The sequence below is a fragment of the Plectrocnemia conspersa genome, unplaced genomic scaffold (genome assembly GCF_051122295.1).
Source record: "Plectrocnemia conspersa isolate PC_06_02 unplaced genomic scaffold, ASM5112229v1 ptg000004l, whole genome shotgun sequence".
Taxonomy (NCBI): domain Eukaryota; kingdom Metazoa; phylum Arthropoda; class Insecta; order Trichoptera; family Polycentropodidae; genus Plectrocnemia; species Plectrocnemia conspersa.
The window spans coordinates 6,387,889-6,404,880 of NW_028277168.1; the positions used below are offsets into that span (position 1 = coordinate 6,387,889).

Below are 16,992 nucleotides of genomic sequence, written 5' to 3' on the forward strand. Positions count from 1 at the left end.
ACGCTTGTTTCGGTTCATTTATGTAACGATCAGGCGCATACGGTGAGATACATTCCCTTTCGTTCACTCACATGTTAAGTGACAAGAGTGAGTGAAAAGAAGTGGGCGTGCGGAACGCACGTAACACACGCTCTTATCTCTCCTGTGTATCGAAAAAAATATTTTTTCTATCGTAAATAAAAATGAAATATTTTCTACAAAGCTTTATTTTTTCAATTTAGAAAAATATGTTCACAATAATTATACAGTACTAAAAGTTTTAGAACTTTTATTAGATTGTGTTCGGTTTTGAAAAGCAAATGAACGTTTCGCAACTGGCAAATTGAGTTTTATACATTTTAGAACAGCATATAATTTCCCTGGAGCCTATCAGTTAAACTATATTTTCGTAGAAATATATATCTACTGGTGAAAATGTACTTGGACTTCACTAATGAAAATAAAACTTCACTGAATTACTGTAACATTTATACATCGCATATAAATAAATAGTGACGAAAATAAATTACTACGTATAGAAAAGTTGAATTCATATAATTTTACTAGCCTCTGCCAGATAAATTATATTTTTACAGGTAAAAATGTATATCTCATTGAAATATATATTTTATTAAAATGACATATTTTTTTTCGGGATAGAATCGAGCTTTTTTTTCTGAGGGATCACTTGAGAATTTCTGGTTTATAATCAGGGATGTCAGTTCAGTTTTTTACTGAGAGCAGGGGAGGAGGCCAAAAATTGCCAATTAGTGCTCGTTTTTTAATATTTTAATTTCATTAAGAAGTGGGGATATAAGAAAAACTTTTTACGTAGAAATTATTTGTTATGTACTTTATAATTCACTATTAATTAGACTTTATGTAATTCGAACATAAACAATAATTTTGGGATTTTATTGTGTATGTAATAATTTAAAATTAACATTTTATGTATTGCATTATTTTATTTACAATGAACGATAATGTTGAGGTTTAGGCCAAGACTTGTTGTGGACACACAAGCTAACGTCGCGTGTCAAAATGTGTCAGAGCAGTTAGTTGCGTTTAAACTGCAGTTTCAATATATAATTCAATCAAAATATAACCTCATCGTAAACCAGCGCGTGCAAAATACGCCATTGACTGTTCTGATGCTATTAAAGTAGAGAAAAATGCGTTTTCATTCAGTTGTGTGAATTTCACGTCCGAACCATAAAAATCGCACATTAACTGTAGAAAAATAACGATGAGAAGTATAAACGCAATAATTAATAAGTAAAAGCACTGAATTATACATAAAATGTCACAAACTGACGAAGACCCGGCTCTAAAGGAGTTGGTGACTGAGGCGTTGGAGAAAACTGGTGTTTTGGCAGCAGTACGAGCACATCTGAGGGCCGGCGTGTTTATGGCGCTCGAACGTGAACACGATCAGCATCCGACTGGACCGGTACATCAATTGATCGCGACGCATGATGGCTTATTAGCTCTTATGCTCGTTCAAGACTTACTCGACTTTTGCCACCTGCGCCACACTGCGTCTGTATACCGCGCGGAAACTGGGCAACCGGCGACATTCTCTTACCAAGGAAGAGACGCCGTCATCAATAACTTCAAATTAGACAAATTTTCCAAGAACCGAAACTTACCTCTCTTAGTACAAATAATATCCGTCCTCTTTTCAATGCTAAAAAGCTCACCGAATATACTCAAATCCAATTCTGAGAGTAACGTCAAAGAAACTCCAGCGAACAATTCAGATAATTACGATACCACTTTTACATCCTACTCCGGCAGTCCTACGACACTCGAAGAAAACAGTAAGATGAGCATTCAATCTGTTCCAGATAACAATAAATCTTCTAAAGATGATAAAATGAACAATTCAGAAGCGTTAAACGACACAAAGGTCGTAATACAGATCGACGAGAGTGAAAAGAGCACGTCTGACAACGACATGAGCTCAAATTCTAGGGATAGTGAAAATATTAGCCATCCAGAAAGTGCCTTATCAAATTCTAGTGTTACTACTAAAGATGCCATGGAACTCATATCCGAGTCGATGAGTAGTCAAAACGATTCTAATCAATCCGACAAGAACGAAGCTTCGATCAAAACAGAACTGACGCCAAATAAAAACGGGATCAACAACGATTATATCAAAGAACATTCTCAAAGTTGCACCTCTAAAAATCCTAGTCAATGCTCCAACAGAACCGATTTATCAAATGAGAGTATTATGGAAGAAATCATTCCGTTCGAAGACAACGAAACTAGTATCATTAGTAAATTAAGAGCGTCTTCTGATTATTCTCACACTTTCAGTATAGACGAGGCGCTATCGATGAATTCGTCGAGAATGTCTAGAGAATCCAGTACGGACAAAACAATCCCGGAAACACCGTTAATGGAGAAGAAAGCCAATAAAGCGAAGAACAAAAGTAGCGTATCGGATGACGAACAAGTGAATTTCGTAGAATCTGCCTCATACAAAAATGAAGACAACAGTAGTGATAGTTTTCAGTTGCAAGACTCGAGTATTAAAGTTGCAATTCCAAAAAATGTGAACGTTTCAAAGAAAAAATTAACACACAGTCAAACGAATGGCTTAGATCAAAATACATAGCTTTAAATTTATATTTTTTATATAATGTAATACGTATGGCATCTAATTTCTTATTTTTACACTATCAAACGATTAAATAGACACTCGTACTTACTACGCAAAGGCATTCCAATGTATAAAAACATTTTTTCAAGACAGTATCTTTTTAATTCATCTTATATATAATTTTCTTATTACTTTTGTACATAAAATGTATACATCAATTGCCATATTTATTTTAGTAATAACTCATGTGTTAATATTTAGTTTAATATTTAAAATAATTTATCAATATTATTTATATATATAATTATTGTATGACTCTTACATTTAGCAAAACGTCTTTATTACTGAAATGATCAGTCTTCTATTAATATTATGATGCACTAAAATGTTCTACTTTTTGCCACAAAGATAAGATAAATTAATTTATATATTATATATACAGTCGCGTGCTAAAAAATGCATCACCTTCAAAATCATCATATGAAACTAAAAACGTATTAGAGTTTAAATAAATTTATAATTTGTTTCCAAATATTTTAAGGATTTTCCAAGTATTACACACAAAAATATAAATTTAAATAAATTAAAAATTAATAAAAAATATAAAAAGGATTAAACGCGACAGCATAGAATTAATCAAGAATTCAATAAATTTATTGTCAATTTCTTTGTACCACACTTTTTCGATCATTTCTTTTAGTTTTTATACACTAGAATCTAGTTTGTGCACTCTAATTTTCTTCTTAAAGATTTTCAATAGGGTTCAAATCTGGGCTGTTCCTGCGCCAGTCCAACGATTTAATTCCGCATTTTTCCTTATAATCTGAAATCTTTTATTAAATAATTACTTTTATTTTAATTTTTAATCTCATTACAGACATTGATAGAATTGATTTAAAAAAAATATAACACTATTTTCGCTCAAAGGCGGTGCAGAATTATCCATGAAAATTCAATCCAAATTTGAGCCCAGGTGCTATTCCATCGAAGGATTAAAAAAAAATTCAGGATGATTTTGTAATCCACTGTCCCTACCATTCCGTTGATTCGCACTCCGAAATACGAAAAGCATTTCCAACTCATTTGGCTTCCTGGATCTCGCACAGTTGGCTGGATACAATAATCACGGATTTTTTCACTTTTTCGACGACGAACGTAAGCGCTCCATCTGACCCGATAAATTAGTTTTGCTCTCATCGGAAAATATCACCCTTCTCCAATTGATAAAAGTCCAATTTTTATGCCAATTAGCTCATTCTATGCGTTTCTATCGCATTTTTCGGGTCAATAACGGCTTTTTAGCAGGTTAAAAAAACGCCTATAAGTTGTGTCCATGCTTATTTGTTTGTTTTCTTGCTGGTAATATCTATCGCTATTTTACGCCAATCACATAAGCAAATTCGACGTATCAGCCGATCTTCACCAGATGAGGTGATTTTTCTACACTCACTACCCATAACTCGATTTGCTGAACCTGATCTGAAGTTTTTTTTTAAATTCTTCAAACTGTCAAAAACCCCATTGTCGAATACACGATGATATTGGCTATTTAATTTTCACTTAATTTTAAGCAATTCGGAATTATAACTTTTGGAAATATCTTTTCCACGAAAGTTGTCAGTCAACTGACTAAGTAACTACTAGAAAACAATGGAGACTTTTATATATATATATATGCTGATTTTTTCAATTAGGTCTAGTGTTTATATACACTCGAGTCTCTTTTTATGCGGTAGATACGTTTCACAGGAAAACACACAAAAAAGACCTGACACATTTTTTTACAACCGGATAAAACTAAGTCAATGAGTTATTGAATATACCGAAAATCGCATAAAAAAGTTTATTAAATTTCAGAAAAACAAATATTTCTAAAATTTTCCTTCGAAAATGTTTATTCATATATTTTTATAAAAAAAAGTTAACAATCATTTAACCACAATTTTTGTTGAAAATTATCGTCGCTATATAACATATATGTGTTTGGCATGATTTACGAATTGGTTCGAAATCACCTTTATCACTGAGATAGTCAGCGCATCAGATCTTGTCCTAAAGATAATGGTTCTTCACAAATAAAATTAACCTCAACTTCGCGTGTTGATTTTTCCATTTTTGCAATATAATCAGTGATTAAACTTTGCGATGGCTTTGCTATTTTTTTTGTACAATTCATGATATCCAGATATTTAATTCTGAAGCTCGCGATGAAACTTGAAGGCTTGTTCTGAATTATCATATTTTTCAAGGAAATGGTTTGCCAATTTACTGCAAAGTTCAAAACCTTCTCGAATTATATTTTTAGTAAGTGACTAGAGTTTCATTTTCTTTCGATTTATTTAAATTTTCTGGTTCTTCGACGATATTTAGAGTTATATCAATAATATTATTGTCATTCAATTTTTCAAAAAATACATTTTCCTAAAGTAATTTGTCAACATCATTTTGGGTAAATGTATCAAAACCTTCCCCACCAATTTCATGTGTTAAAGAAATTATTCGACGTTTGATTGATTTCATTGACTGCAACACATTCGGGCCAAATTGCTTTCCAGCAAGAATTTAAAGTTTGTGGTCTTATTTAAGACATAGCAAATGCAACATGATTTAAAGTCTAAAATTTTTTTTCTCCAAATGTCAGTTATTGTTATTGACACATTTCCTAGTTTATCCACTATAAGGGCTCTTAATGTAATATTTTTTGAAAGTAGGAATTATGCCTTGATCCGATGGTTGGATGATGCTTGTTGTGTTGGGTGGAAGAAACAATACCTGTACATTAGGATGTTCTAATTATGGATGGCGTGGTGCATTGTCAACAATCAATAGAATTTTAAAATTGATAGCTTTCCGCATTATATATATATATATATATATATATATATATATATATATATATATATATATATATATATATATATATATATATATATATATATATATATATATATATATATATATATATATATATATATATTTCCACTTCCGGTAAAAAGCAATTAAAAAATCATTCATTAAGTACAACAGTTGTTAGCCAGGCCTTTGTATTAGCCATACAATTTTCAGACAGCTTCTTCAAATCTTTGCCTTTTAAAGCATGTGGTCTCTTAGAGATCGATTTATTAGAAGGGGTTTTAATATTCGATTTCCTGAAGCATTACTGCAATATGACAAAGTTAGTCGATCTTCGCTTACTTTAAACCGACTAGCTTTTTTCTCAGACTTTGCGATCTATGTTCGACTAGGCATTTTCTTCCAATATAATTCAGTCTCGTGGGCTTTAAAGGATTGATCAGGGCTGTATCTACCGTCTTCAATAATTTTAGCTAGCTTCCCTGAAAATAGTTTGGCTGCTTCTTCATCTGCTGACGCAGTCTTGCCTCTGATCTTCAAATTGTGTTAGGCCACAGACTGCCGTTCCCTGATTTAAACCACAGTTAAGTTCTAAATGTGGATTTTTTAATTAGAAAAGAATTAACTTTCGATACTTTTTAATTATATATTTTTATGATTGATTATTGAAAGCAAAGATACATCGTACATATTTCATTTATTTAAAGCAAAGTTTTCGCTCTAGATTACTACAATCTTACAACTAAAACTCAATTTCGAATTAATTCATAGATGTGATTTTTTAGAATTGTACCCATCGATATATCTAAAATCGGTGGATAATTTAATATGATTCCAACAATCTTATCTCTGTGGCAAAAATCTTGGTAAAGTGTTTTTACAAAATTATGTTACATAAATAAATAAATAAGACCAATGTATTAATAAAAACTCAGTTTATTTACAAAGTTTATACAATTTTTATTTTTATTAAAAATATATGTAATATTCTTAATGTAATCATGACTTACTAACAAAATTGAGAAAAACTCTTTATTGCACATTAATTACTTCACCAAACTTAAAGAATATTTTTATCTGTTATATAAAATATCAATCCTTCAACCAAATTAATTCCATAACCAAAATTGTAAAAAAAAATTAACCAATTTAAAATTTGTATTAAATATCTACTTTTAAGTATCTCCGTCCTACAACCGTGTTTGCCTGATTGTATAATAAAAATTGCAATAATTTGTTATGTATTTTGTAATGAATGAATTGACAATAAAAAAATTGATGTACAACTTTTTTATAATTTCTTTTAAATCATGTTAGAATCAACTTTATATTGAATATTATATATATGGTACATAATTTTGTGATAATAAAAATATGTTTTATGAATATACCATTATAGATTACAATGCGCCATAGAAAAGAAAAATATAAAAATCCTATCCCTTTTATATCAACAATAAATTTATTAGCTTGTTTTTTTCGGCATTGAAAATGGCACTATATTCATCTCTCTATGAAACTCTTCCAACGGCTGATCCCATCTTTCTTCAAAATAAACGCCTAACAAGAAATTTGAATTTATACCTGTCTTTATGGCCCACGGCAAGTAATTATTCAAATACAGCTGTCTATGTTTCGTCTTTAATCTGCCAGCGCCAAAAATAGCACCGCCGATACACATGGGCATCTTATTCTGAAACGCTTCTATCCACTTGATCGTGACTTCGCCCAACATATTAGTTTTCATCAGTAACACAGAATGGACCAAATCGTGTACTTCTCTGTACCTCTGCATAATATAGGCCAATTCAGGATCTTTGATAAATTGCACAGTCAATCTTGAATCTGCCGTTACGCCGTTCACGTGCAAAAAGTTAGAGTACACTTTTCCCAGTGTATTTTCAGGCATCGATTTCAATTTTTCAAAGTCTACGGTTTTGGAGTTGATCCGAGGTTTGTCCCTCAGTATTTTTGTGCCTTCTTCAGTGTTAAACATCTGTTCCCTCATGTATATTAATGCGTCATCGCTTGTGGTTTCGCCGAGACTGGCTATCATATCGTGTCTGGTAGGATCTAATAAACAGACAATCGCAGAGCCTACAGAAAGTATTGTTTTTTGAAATTGATTTGTTTCGATGTAATCGAAGTAAAAATCATTCTGGGGAATGAATATTTTAGGAGACTCTTCAGCGATAGTGCTGAATCGACGAATATTTAAAGAGCGTCTCAATAAATGACGAAACATTTCAATAGCAATATTTAAGTGTGTACAACCAAAGTGCGAAGATTGACGTTTGCCGTAATAATTTGGCAATAACAACATATTTATTGACCATTAAAAATGTATATTGTAATCAATATATTTAAAAATAGTAAATATGTATTTCACTTTTAATTAAAATATATATATATATACAGACGTATTATTGCCATAAAAAAATAATATGCGTATTTTTATATTAAAATAACTACTTTCCCATCCTAGATATATACACTGCGTTTCATTGCTACAAATTAGGATCAGCGTACAGAATTAAAAATTGCCGGTCGTTTGCCAACTCACTTTTTAAATCTTTCTAAATGTTGTATTATTAATTTTTAATTGAATAGGAACAACAAATAATTTCACTTGTAAAACACATTGCATCTATTGATGTATTTATTTTATAATGCCCAAAAGTTGTCGGCACTCCGGTAGCACTAACGGGACGTGAAGGAGGATAGCACTTTTTTTATGGACCTAGACAGCAAGGTGTCTCATCCACCTTTCACTTGCATATATTTGGGGTACCCAAAATAAAGAACTTTTTTTAATGAAAAGAATTTTTCCAATAACAAATTTATTTTACAATATTATTCTACAAAATAATCTATCGACAGATCCAACCTTCTTCCATCGATCAGGTAATTTTTTAATCCCACATTTGTAAATCTGACTGGCTGTGAATTAAAATATTCAGAAAGAAATGTTTTAATTTCACTAATACTATTCATTTTTGTACCATTTAAATTGTGTTGTAGACTTAAATAAATGATAATCTGATGGTGCTTTGGCGACGGGTGGCAATTAGATACAGTAGTATTTTTATTAAAATTTCAAGTTACATGTTAGAATATACAATGAACGGGGCGCGGGCCCCCAACGACGTGCGAGCCCGTCGGCGTCGACAAGAGAGTATTAAAAAAACGAAAATTATGATCATCTCAAGGCAATGAAATAATAATGTAGCTATAGATACTAAAAAAAAGCCACCGCGGACATTTTTGTTCTATTAGTAAATGAGCAAAAATGTCTTAGGTGACCTTTTTTAAGCCCCTGACGCAAGGATATAACACTGGAATATGAATGCATTAATCAGATCCCTAACTATACATAATTATGATGCCAAGCAAATGAATAAAAATATCAAAAGTCGCATAGAACAGTCACATCAACTCATTAGAATGAAAAAACTTTTGTAAAAGTATTCCAGGTACAGCCCTGCGAACTACTTTCGCGATAATATAGATCATAAACATGCCAAAAATTCTGATAATCCGTCCTGCGATAGAATTCCATTTCCAAATCGTGGCCAAACACATCAAAAGCCTAAGCTTCATAACTAAAAAATAACATAAGAGCTCTTACATATTACTTATTATTTAAAGAGTAATAGGTTAAATATCCCTGCCACTCAAATCAATTAAGACTGGTGTGAAGATAGAAGTTAAAAATGTAGTACAATATAAAAATAAGGGCATAGAACACTTTTTTTTAATACAAAAATAATACATATGAACAGAATGAATACTTTTTTCATACACAATTAATTTATAATTCATTTTTCGTCGCACTGAACTTACAATGCATGCATGAGTAAAACTGCTGATGGTGATACGAATTTTATTCATTTAGATTAAGTTAAGACCATCGTAACCCAACAGGTTACCCTAATGCGTCACGATGGTCGAAAACAATAATTATATTGTTTAATACATAAAATATATATATATATATATATATATATATATATATATATATATATATATATATATATATATATATATATATATATATTACAAGGCGCGGGCAGTGAGATACTTTCCCTCTCAATCGCTTGCATGCGGACCACATGCCCTTATCTCACTCACTCTCGTCGCTTAACATGTGAGCGATCGAGAGGGAAAGTATCTCACCGCCCGCGCCTGATATATACATAATTAAAATAATACACAAAAAATAATAAAATTAAATAAAAAATCACAAAATAACAAAATTAAATGATACATTTATACTTGACATGCAGTGCATATCAGTTATTTGTCAGTGATTATATATATGTATGCTCTTTTACATTGATTGATCTAAGAGCACTATGACCTTTCATTCAGTATGAAAGTTGGTTGAAAGTTCAAAATGAATCGCTATGATTTGGCATATGTCGTAAAAGATAAGATTTTATTTTGAAGGCTTTTCCACAAATATCACATTCAAAATCATGATTAATGGTATGAGTTTTCATATGCTCTGTAAGTCTTAATTTATATTTAAACGCTTTTCCACATTGTAAACATTCAAAGTCACGAACATTGCTATGAATTTGTGTATGTCTTGAAAGAATATATTTACTTTTGAATGCTTTTCCACATATTTCACATTTAAAGTCACAAACATCTTTATGAGTTACCATATGTTGTGTAAGGTTCTTTCGACGATAGTATGCTTTTCCACATATCCCACATTGAAAGTCGCGAATATCACTATGAGTTTGCATATGTTGTGAAAGATTCCCTCGACAATTGAATACTTTTCCACAATATTTACATTTACAGTCAACGACATCGCTATGAATTTGCATATGTCGTGAAAGATAGGCTTTAGTTTTGAATGTTTTTCCACAATTTTTACATTCAAGGTCACAAACATCAATATGAATTTTCATGTGTTGCGCAATATATAATTGACATTTGAAAGCTTTTCCACATATTTCACATTCAAAGGCATCGGCTTCGCTATGAGTCAAAATGTGTTGTAGAAGATACGGTTTTGTTTTGAATACTTTTCCACATCTTTCACATTCAAAGTTAGAAGCTTCACCATGAATTTGTATGTGTTTTGCAAGAATGGATTTTGTTTTGAATGCTTTTCCACATTTTAAACACTCAAAGCCACGAATATCGCTATGAGTTTTTATATGCCCTATAAGTTTTTTTTTATTATTGAATGTCTCTCCACATTTATCACATTGAAAGCCACAATTATCGCTGTGAGTTTTTATATGTTGTGAAAGAATTGATTTTGTTTTAAATAATTTTCCACATTCTACACATTCAAAGTGACAAATATCGTTATGATAACGTATATGATTTGAAAGACATGATTTATATTCGAATACTTTTCCACACTTTTCACATTCAAAGCCATGAACATCGCTATGAATTTTCATATGTTGTGAAAGAGTGGAATTTGTTTTAAATCCTTTTAAACAGTTTTCACGTTCAAAATCACAAACTTCGCTATGTGTTAGCATATGTTGGTTCAGATTTTTTTCTGAATCGTATTTCTTTCCACATTTATCACACTCCTTTTTATACGAATACATGCGTTCTTCTCCCTCTGGTTTCTAAAAGTATATTTGTTAATTAAATTATGAAAATCTAAATACATTAGAATCGAAATTTATTTGAGAATTACTTCGGTGACATTGTAAATTTGGTGAGATAAAACGTCCACCTCGATAGTATTCGCCAGCAGTATATTTTTAACATCGTGCATTTCTGAAATCGTATAATGATCAATAGCTGAAATATATTAAATGTATCAGTATGTCTAACCTGTTTCGAACATGTCATCTACGTTGTCTATGAACGTATCTTCGATGCCGTCGTATTCGCATTTTATATTTAATACCTTAAAAAGAAAACACTATTTAAGATCACATGTATTAACAAGTGTCATATTCTACGCTTTTTTACCTCGACTTCGGATTTAATCGTGTCAACGACGTCAAACGTTTCTTCCACATTTTCCATGTCAGCTTCTGAAGAGATTTAGTTTAATATAAATGTGGAAATTTAAGTCAAATGATATTTATAACGAGAAGTAATATCTGTCAGGAAAAAAAATAAAACGGATTTATACCAATTTTGACGAGCGCCATTACAACCCAACGGCAATTGACAGTTTGTAAACTAGTATTCGAACTAAATACGACAAATGTCGAGCATAGCTTAAAAATTGGAGATCTAATAACCCTTTAGTTTTTAATATATTTTCTCTCAAGGTTTACAATTGATCCGTGATTTTATTGACACTTACTGATTTTTTCGAATTTTTAATATACGTACGTTACTAATAATATAAAATAAACACACACAACACGTTACACTTCAATAATAATTTATATATAATAAATGTTTTTGTATTTGAAAAACTAATTGCAAAAATGTATTTATAATTTCTAAAAAGCAATAAATAAAAAGAAATATTATAGCAGATAATTATAATGTTATAGCTTTATTAAGAATTCATGTTTTATAGAGTGGCTTCACATACCCTTTACGCAGATACATAATTATAAATAATTATTTATGCATATAAATAATTATTTGTCTCGAGCATGGTAATGCCATAAAATCCCATATTCACGCATTTTAATGTAAGAAATTACATTGCTCAGTGCTGACAAACGGCCGTATAAATTTTGCCCGAAATTGTTATTGTCTGTTCATTTTAAATATAAGCTGATTATTCTCGCGAGGGATTTGTATTTAAAAGTCTGTGACAAAATAAAATTTTATATGGCAATTTCTCACAAAGATTGATTTAGTAAACAGCCATGTTTAAATTGCGCTATCTAATGCAAAGTTATGTTGGATTTTCTACACGTGTAAGATAAAAATATACCTAAACTTTTATAATACTAACGGAAAGCGCAATATACAACGCGACACATTGACAAAACGCTTTAATTTATGTTTTTAACTTACCTTACTTGTTGAGTGTTAATTTTATTCAATTTACACTATATTAAAACGCTCAAAGAATATAAATTCTATTAAAAAATGCTTTTGTATAGTTCTCCGTTATTATTATTATTATAAAACAATTCATTTATACAACTTTACTATTTTAACGATGAATTAATGATCATATTTTGCAGACGGGTGGTGACAAGCGGCAATTAGACACGAATTGGGCTGCTGCAGTATTATTTATTGAAGTATATAATAGTTACATTTTAATACAATATAAATGTTCGGTGGTATGTAAAACTTTCGTCGAATTACGCAAAATAATGTTGTTGTCCGTGCTACAAGAGTGCCATCAAGTTTTGGCCATAATAAATTAAAAATGTAATATATAAATAGGCTCCCACAATATTGTATAAACAATCAATTTTTTTTTATTTATAGAGAACATAGCTGTTTTTCTTATATTTTGTCAACAAAATATTATTTAGTGTTCATAGAAATGTAATAAAATCTCTTTTATTACATAAAATATTGAAAAAATACGTTGAGGTAAAAAATAATCTTGTTAAATTACAGCTGTATTAAAATTAAAATAAATATGTAAAACGTGAAAAAAACATATTTTTTATAATTTTTTTAATAATTGGTAAGCTAATATCTATAAATATTTTTTTATATATGTAATCAAAGTGCAAAAATACTTTTATGCTAATTCGCAAATTTTATTTTTACTTTTTTGCCATTTATTATTTGTTTTTAAAAAATATAATAGAAGTTTGGTCTAAGAGCGACATATCTTAGGCATGCGCTTAATGCGGGGTAAACTAGCGTAATGACGCCCGGTGTTATACTGCAAATGTCACAACAAAACTCAGTCTGAAATAGGAGCGGGCGCTCCATAAAGTCGCCCGCAACTTCACATTCTATTTCTTATCTCGTTAGTAACTCGTTTACTTATCTATGCTTCCATAAAACTCACATATACTCGTAGATTCATTAATTTTGTTATGGTTATGTTTCTCATACAAATTTGTATTTGTCGCTTTAAAAGTTTACCTCTGCGTTTGTAATTGTTGAATTCTATTATATTTAAGGTCTTATAGAATTATTTTCGATTTAAATTATCAATTATAAAGTAAGCAATCGAGTTACATAAATATAAACTTCCAATTATGTTTTGATTTAAGCCCGAGCGATTAGGTTTGTTATGAATTCGACGCAATCCTATTTAAAAAGAAACGCTTCGCCTACTCAATACTTAGAAAGTGATCCCACATCATGTCCGACGACGAAACATGTACTGTACGTAGAAGTAGTCCCTTCGAGATGCTTAAAGTTGGAGCAAGACACAGACACAGAAGACGACATCTCTGAAGTGCGTATCGTATCGAGTGATTTTATATATTTTATAATATTAATAATTATTTCTTTAATTTATTAGAACGAGGAAGATCCACTTATGGTCTCCGTAGAACCAGAACCGCCGCCCAAAAAAAAGAAAAAGAAAAGCAAAAACAAAGATAGGATTAAATTAAGAGCTAAACGTGATATTAAATATGATTTTACTGATATAAAAGAAGAAAGATCTTCATCGCCGGAACCTTTTGCATTAGCGGACGGAGATTACTCCCCAGTTTGGTCACCTAAACCTAAATCACCGAAAAGAAAAAAGTCTAAGAAACGCGATAAGGAAATAATTAAATGTAATAGATCAAACTGCAACTACGTGGCTAGCGACGTAAATGACCTCAATGCTCATAAAAAGCAAGAGCATGGAGGAAAGAAACACTTTCATTGTGATCAATGTACGTATACTGGATCGACAGCTGCAGATCTTAGGTAATTTGATAATTGTAGAACACTTGAAATATTAAATAAATCATTGATTATATTAAAATCATGTTTTAGGAAACACTACCGACAACACACTGGCGAAATTCCGTATACTTGCACCATAATGGGATGCGATTATAAAGCGAAACATAATAATAGTCTTGTATATCATACGAAAAAAGTAAGTATAACAATCTAAAGCAGTGTTTCTCAAATGTTGTTTTGCGAAAAAGAACATTAAGTGTGATATTTCATCTTAAAATTATTATTTTTTCAGTATTATTTTGATATTTTATCCCTACACTATTTCTTATCAAAAGTCAGTGCACAAAACAAATTCACGTGATCGCTGAAAATATAACTAAAATAATAATTTTAGTAATTAATTAATAGAACAACGCAAGGATTAATAATAAATAAAACCTCTGTAACTATAACAATAGTAAAAGAGGCGAAAAGATAATCTCGGGAACAAAAAACCATACCGCCCTGTGTACATACACATACTAGTACCACCCCTCGGGGGGACTAACCAGTCACACGAAGTTTTTTAATATAATTGTAGTGGATCCTCAAGGGATCCGGTAAATGTTCGAAAGTGGAATGAAAAAGCGAGATAGCGTGGCAACGTCTATTCGCGGCGGCGTCGTGGTAGGACGTGTTAGTGCCGGTCCTCACCACAAGACTACCGGCCGCCGTAGAAATAAGAGAGCGTTTTGCAGCAAACAGGCTGCTTTATAAGCACACTTTCGGCCATGACAATGTTTATGTTGGCCATAACCCAATATACTAACTTAATCCTACTGCAAATGTTCTGACTTAAGTGTCAGACGCTGTTGTTGAATGTTGAAGTGGTGTAACAAGTCTAGTAGTTGTGAAGTAGTCTTTAAAAAGCTGATGTTTCTATAAGATTGTCAGAGTTTTGTGACTAAATTTAATTAGGATATGCTGTGTGCGCTAAAATATTAGGTTTTGTAGTAGAAAGTATTTTATATTATTGAAATGCTTACAGTATCATCCAACCGGTCCTCCTATAAAATGTGATGTGAGCGATTCATGTATCTTCACTACATATCTTAGGGCAGCTTTGAGGCACCATAAAATGATGGTTCACGGAGGTGGAAAAACTTTAGCCTGTGAACATTGTCCTTATAAGTAAATTTTACGCTCTATACTTTCGCATATTAAATAGATTTTATAACAGAATGTTCAAATCTTTTAGATGTTACCTAATGGCTGATCTTAGAAAACATCACCGGGTTCACACTGGTGAAAATCCTTATCACTGTGATTTTGAAGGGTGCCATTATGCTTGTAAGATATCGTCCAATCTTAAGAAGCACAAACGAATCCACACTGAGGAAAAACCATATGCATGCGATGTATGCGATTTTAGGTAAATTTATCAATCATTATTATAATTCTTACTCATGGATATGACATAATTTGAATAATTTATATTTCAGAACAAATTTTATAAATTCATTAAAGGTGCATAAACGTACCCATACTAACGAGAGGCCATATTGCTGTGATCAATGCGGATACAGATGTAACCACACTTCTAATTTAAAGAAGCACGTAGCTAGATTACATCCCGGAGCCGTATATACTATTGTAAAGATGCCGACAGTCTTCAACGGGAATGAAAATGGACAATCCGCGGACTTAGCATAGTATAGTAATAGAAGAAAAATTCAGTCGTTGTATATAGTTTTCTTAGCTTTATAATTATCTGTCTAGACTTTTGATGCAGTGCGCTTTAAAAAATATTTTTATTTAATACACTTCAATTTTAATAAATCAATTGTGTGATTTCTAATATTGTATTGGTTATGTTATATCAAGTCATGATTATACTCGTATTTAAGTTAATGTATTTTTTAATTATAATATTACTTTGGTGCCATCGCTGTGTATAAAAATAAGCATAACATGCAATATGAGTTTGAATTTATAATAAATTTGTATGAAAACAATTTTCATTATTTTTATTTTCGTTTTTTTTTCAAAAAGACTATTGGTTATATTTTTTTAGATGCCTAAGTATAATTTATCGTTTTTCAAAAAAAAAATGCATTGTTAAATTTGGTAGATTATGGTGTGTAAAATGGGGTGATTCAATTCGAGTTCCCTATATTGGCAGCACTGTAAATCAGATAGCCGTCAATAATCATGTGTGCTTAAAGTGTCTAATGCTGGCTTGCAACAACACATTTACGAAATAATTCACTTAACCACCGCTCAACGCGTTAAAATTGTTCTACAGAAATAAAAATTCTGTACGAACTGTGTATCGAAATTTACGAGAAGATTATGGTAAATTTCATTGTTTTACTGAGCGAACAATTCACAATGTAGTGAAAAATATTGTAGAGACTGGAAGCGTTGAAGATAGGGTAAAGCCTGTGCATCATTGTTGAGCCAGTTTAGCCGAGAATATATCTGTTGTAAGTGAAAGTGTGGCCGAAGAGCCGGCGTTCGCAGCTTTTGGGCTTTTCTTATGGCTCTCTTTGGAGCATGATAATCGATTATTTTTGGTAAGAAATCTTATATATTGATGTGAAAGACATGTGATTCCAACAAGACGTAGCAACTTACCGGAAAAATCATGCGATTTAACGCCGTTGGATTTTTTGTTAGTTAATATTGTGTCTACGCCGACAAATCCGAAACGTTGGAGCACCTAAAAACCAACACTTGGCAAGTTATAGTCGAGATTACGCCCGAAAGGTACGAAAAAGTCAACGAAAATTACATCG

The 16,992-nt window shown here is 31.3% G+C and overlaps 4 protein-coding genes across 4 annotated transcripts; 2 read left to right on the forward strand and 2 right to left on the reverse strand.

Moving 5' to 3' along the window:
- The first annotated feature begins 979 nt into the window (after positions 1 to 979).
- On the forward strand, positions 980 to 5,488 carry LOC148235731 (uncharacterized). Its single transcript, XM_088184699.1, has one exon. It carries the CDS (start codon positions 1,280 to 1,282, stop codon positions 2,603 to 2,605), a length of 1,326 nt encoding a protein of 441 aa, XP_088040825.1. The 5' UTR covers positions 980 to 1,279; the 3' UTR covers positions 2,606 to 5,488.
- An 875-nt stretch (positions 5,489 to 6,363) lies between these two features.
- Coq4 (Coenzyme Q4) lies at positions 6,364 to 7,760 on the reverse strand. The gene has a single exon (XM_088184093.1). It carries the CDS (start codon positions 7,686 to 7,688, stop codon positions 6,909 to 6,911), a length of 780 nt encoding a protein of 259 aa, XP_088040219.1. The 5' UTR covers positions 7,689 to 7,760; the 3' UTR covers positions 6,364 to 6,908.
- A 1,940-nt stretch (positions 7,761 to 9,700) lies between these two features.
- On the reverse strand, positions 9,701 to 11,628 carry LOC148235733 (uncharacterized). The gene is made up of 5 exons (XM_088184258.1): positions 11,565 to 11,628; positions 11,399 to 11,463; positions 11,258 to 11,333; positions 11,118 to 11,200; positions 9,701 to 11,046 (listed from the first exon to the last, which is right to left on the reverse strand). Exons 1-5 carry the CDS (start codon positions 11,581 to 11,583, stop codon positions 9,835 to 9,837), a joined length of 1,455 nt encoding a protein of 484 aa, XP_088040384.1. The 5' UTR covers positions 11,584 to 11,628; the 3' UTR covers positions 9,701 to 9,834.
- A 1,580-nt stretch (positions 11,629 to 13,208) lies between these two features.
- On the forward strand, positions 13,209 to 16,209 carry LOC148235734 (uncharacterized). Its single transcript, XM_088184591.1, has 7 exons — positions 13,209 to 13,334; positions 13,585 to 13,772; positions 13,839 to 14,236; positions 14,306 to 14,411; positions 15,243 to 15,385; positions 15,453 to 15,626; positions 15,697 to 16,209. The coding sequence occupies exons 2-7, from the start codon at positions 13,605 to 13,607 to the stop codon at positions 15,905 to 15,907; spliced, it is 1,200 nt and encodes a 399-aa protein (XP_088040717.1). The 5' UTR covers positions 13,209 to 13,334; positions 13,585 to 13,604; the 3' UTR covers positions 15,908 to 16,209.
- The last annotated feature ends 783 nt before the right edge of the window (positions 16,210 to 16,992 follow it).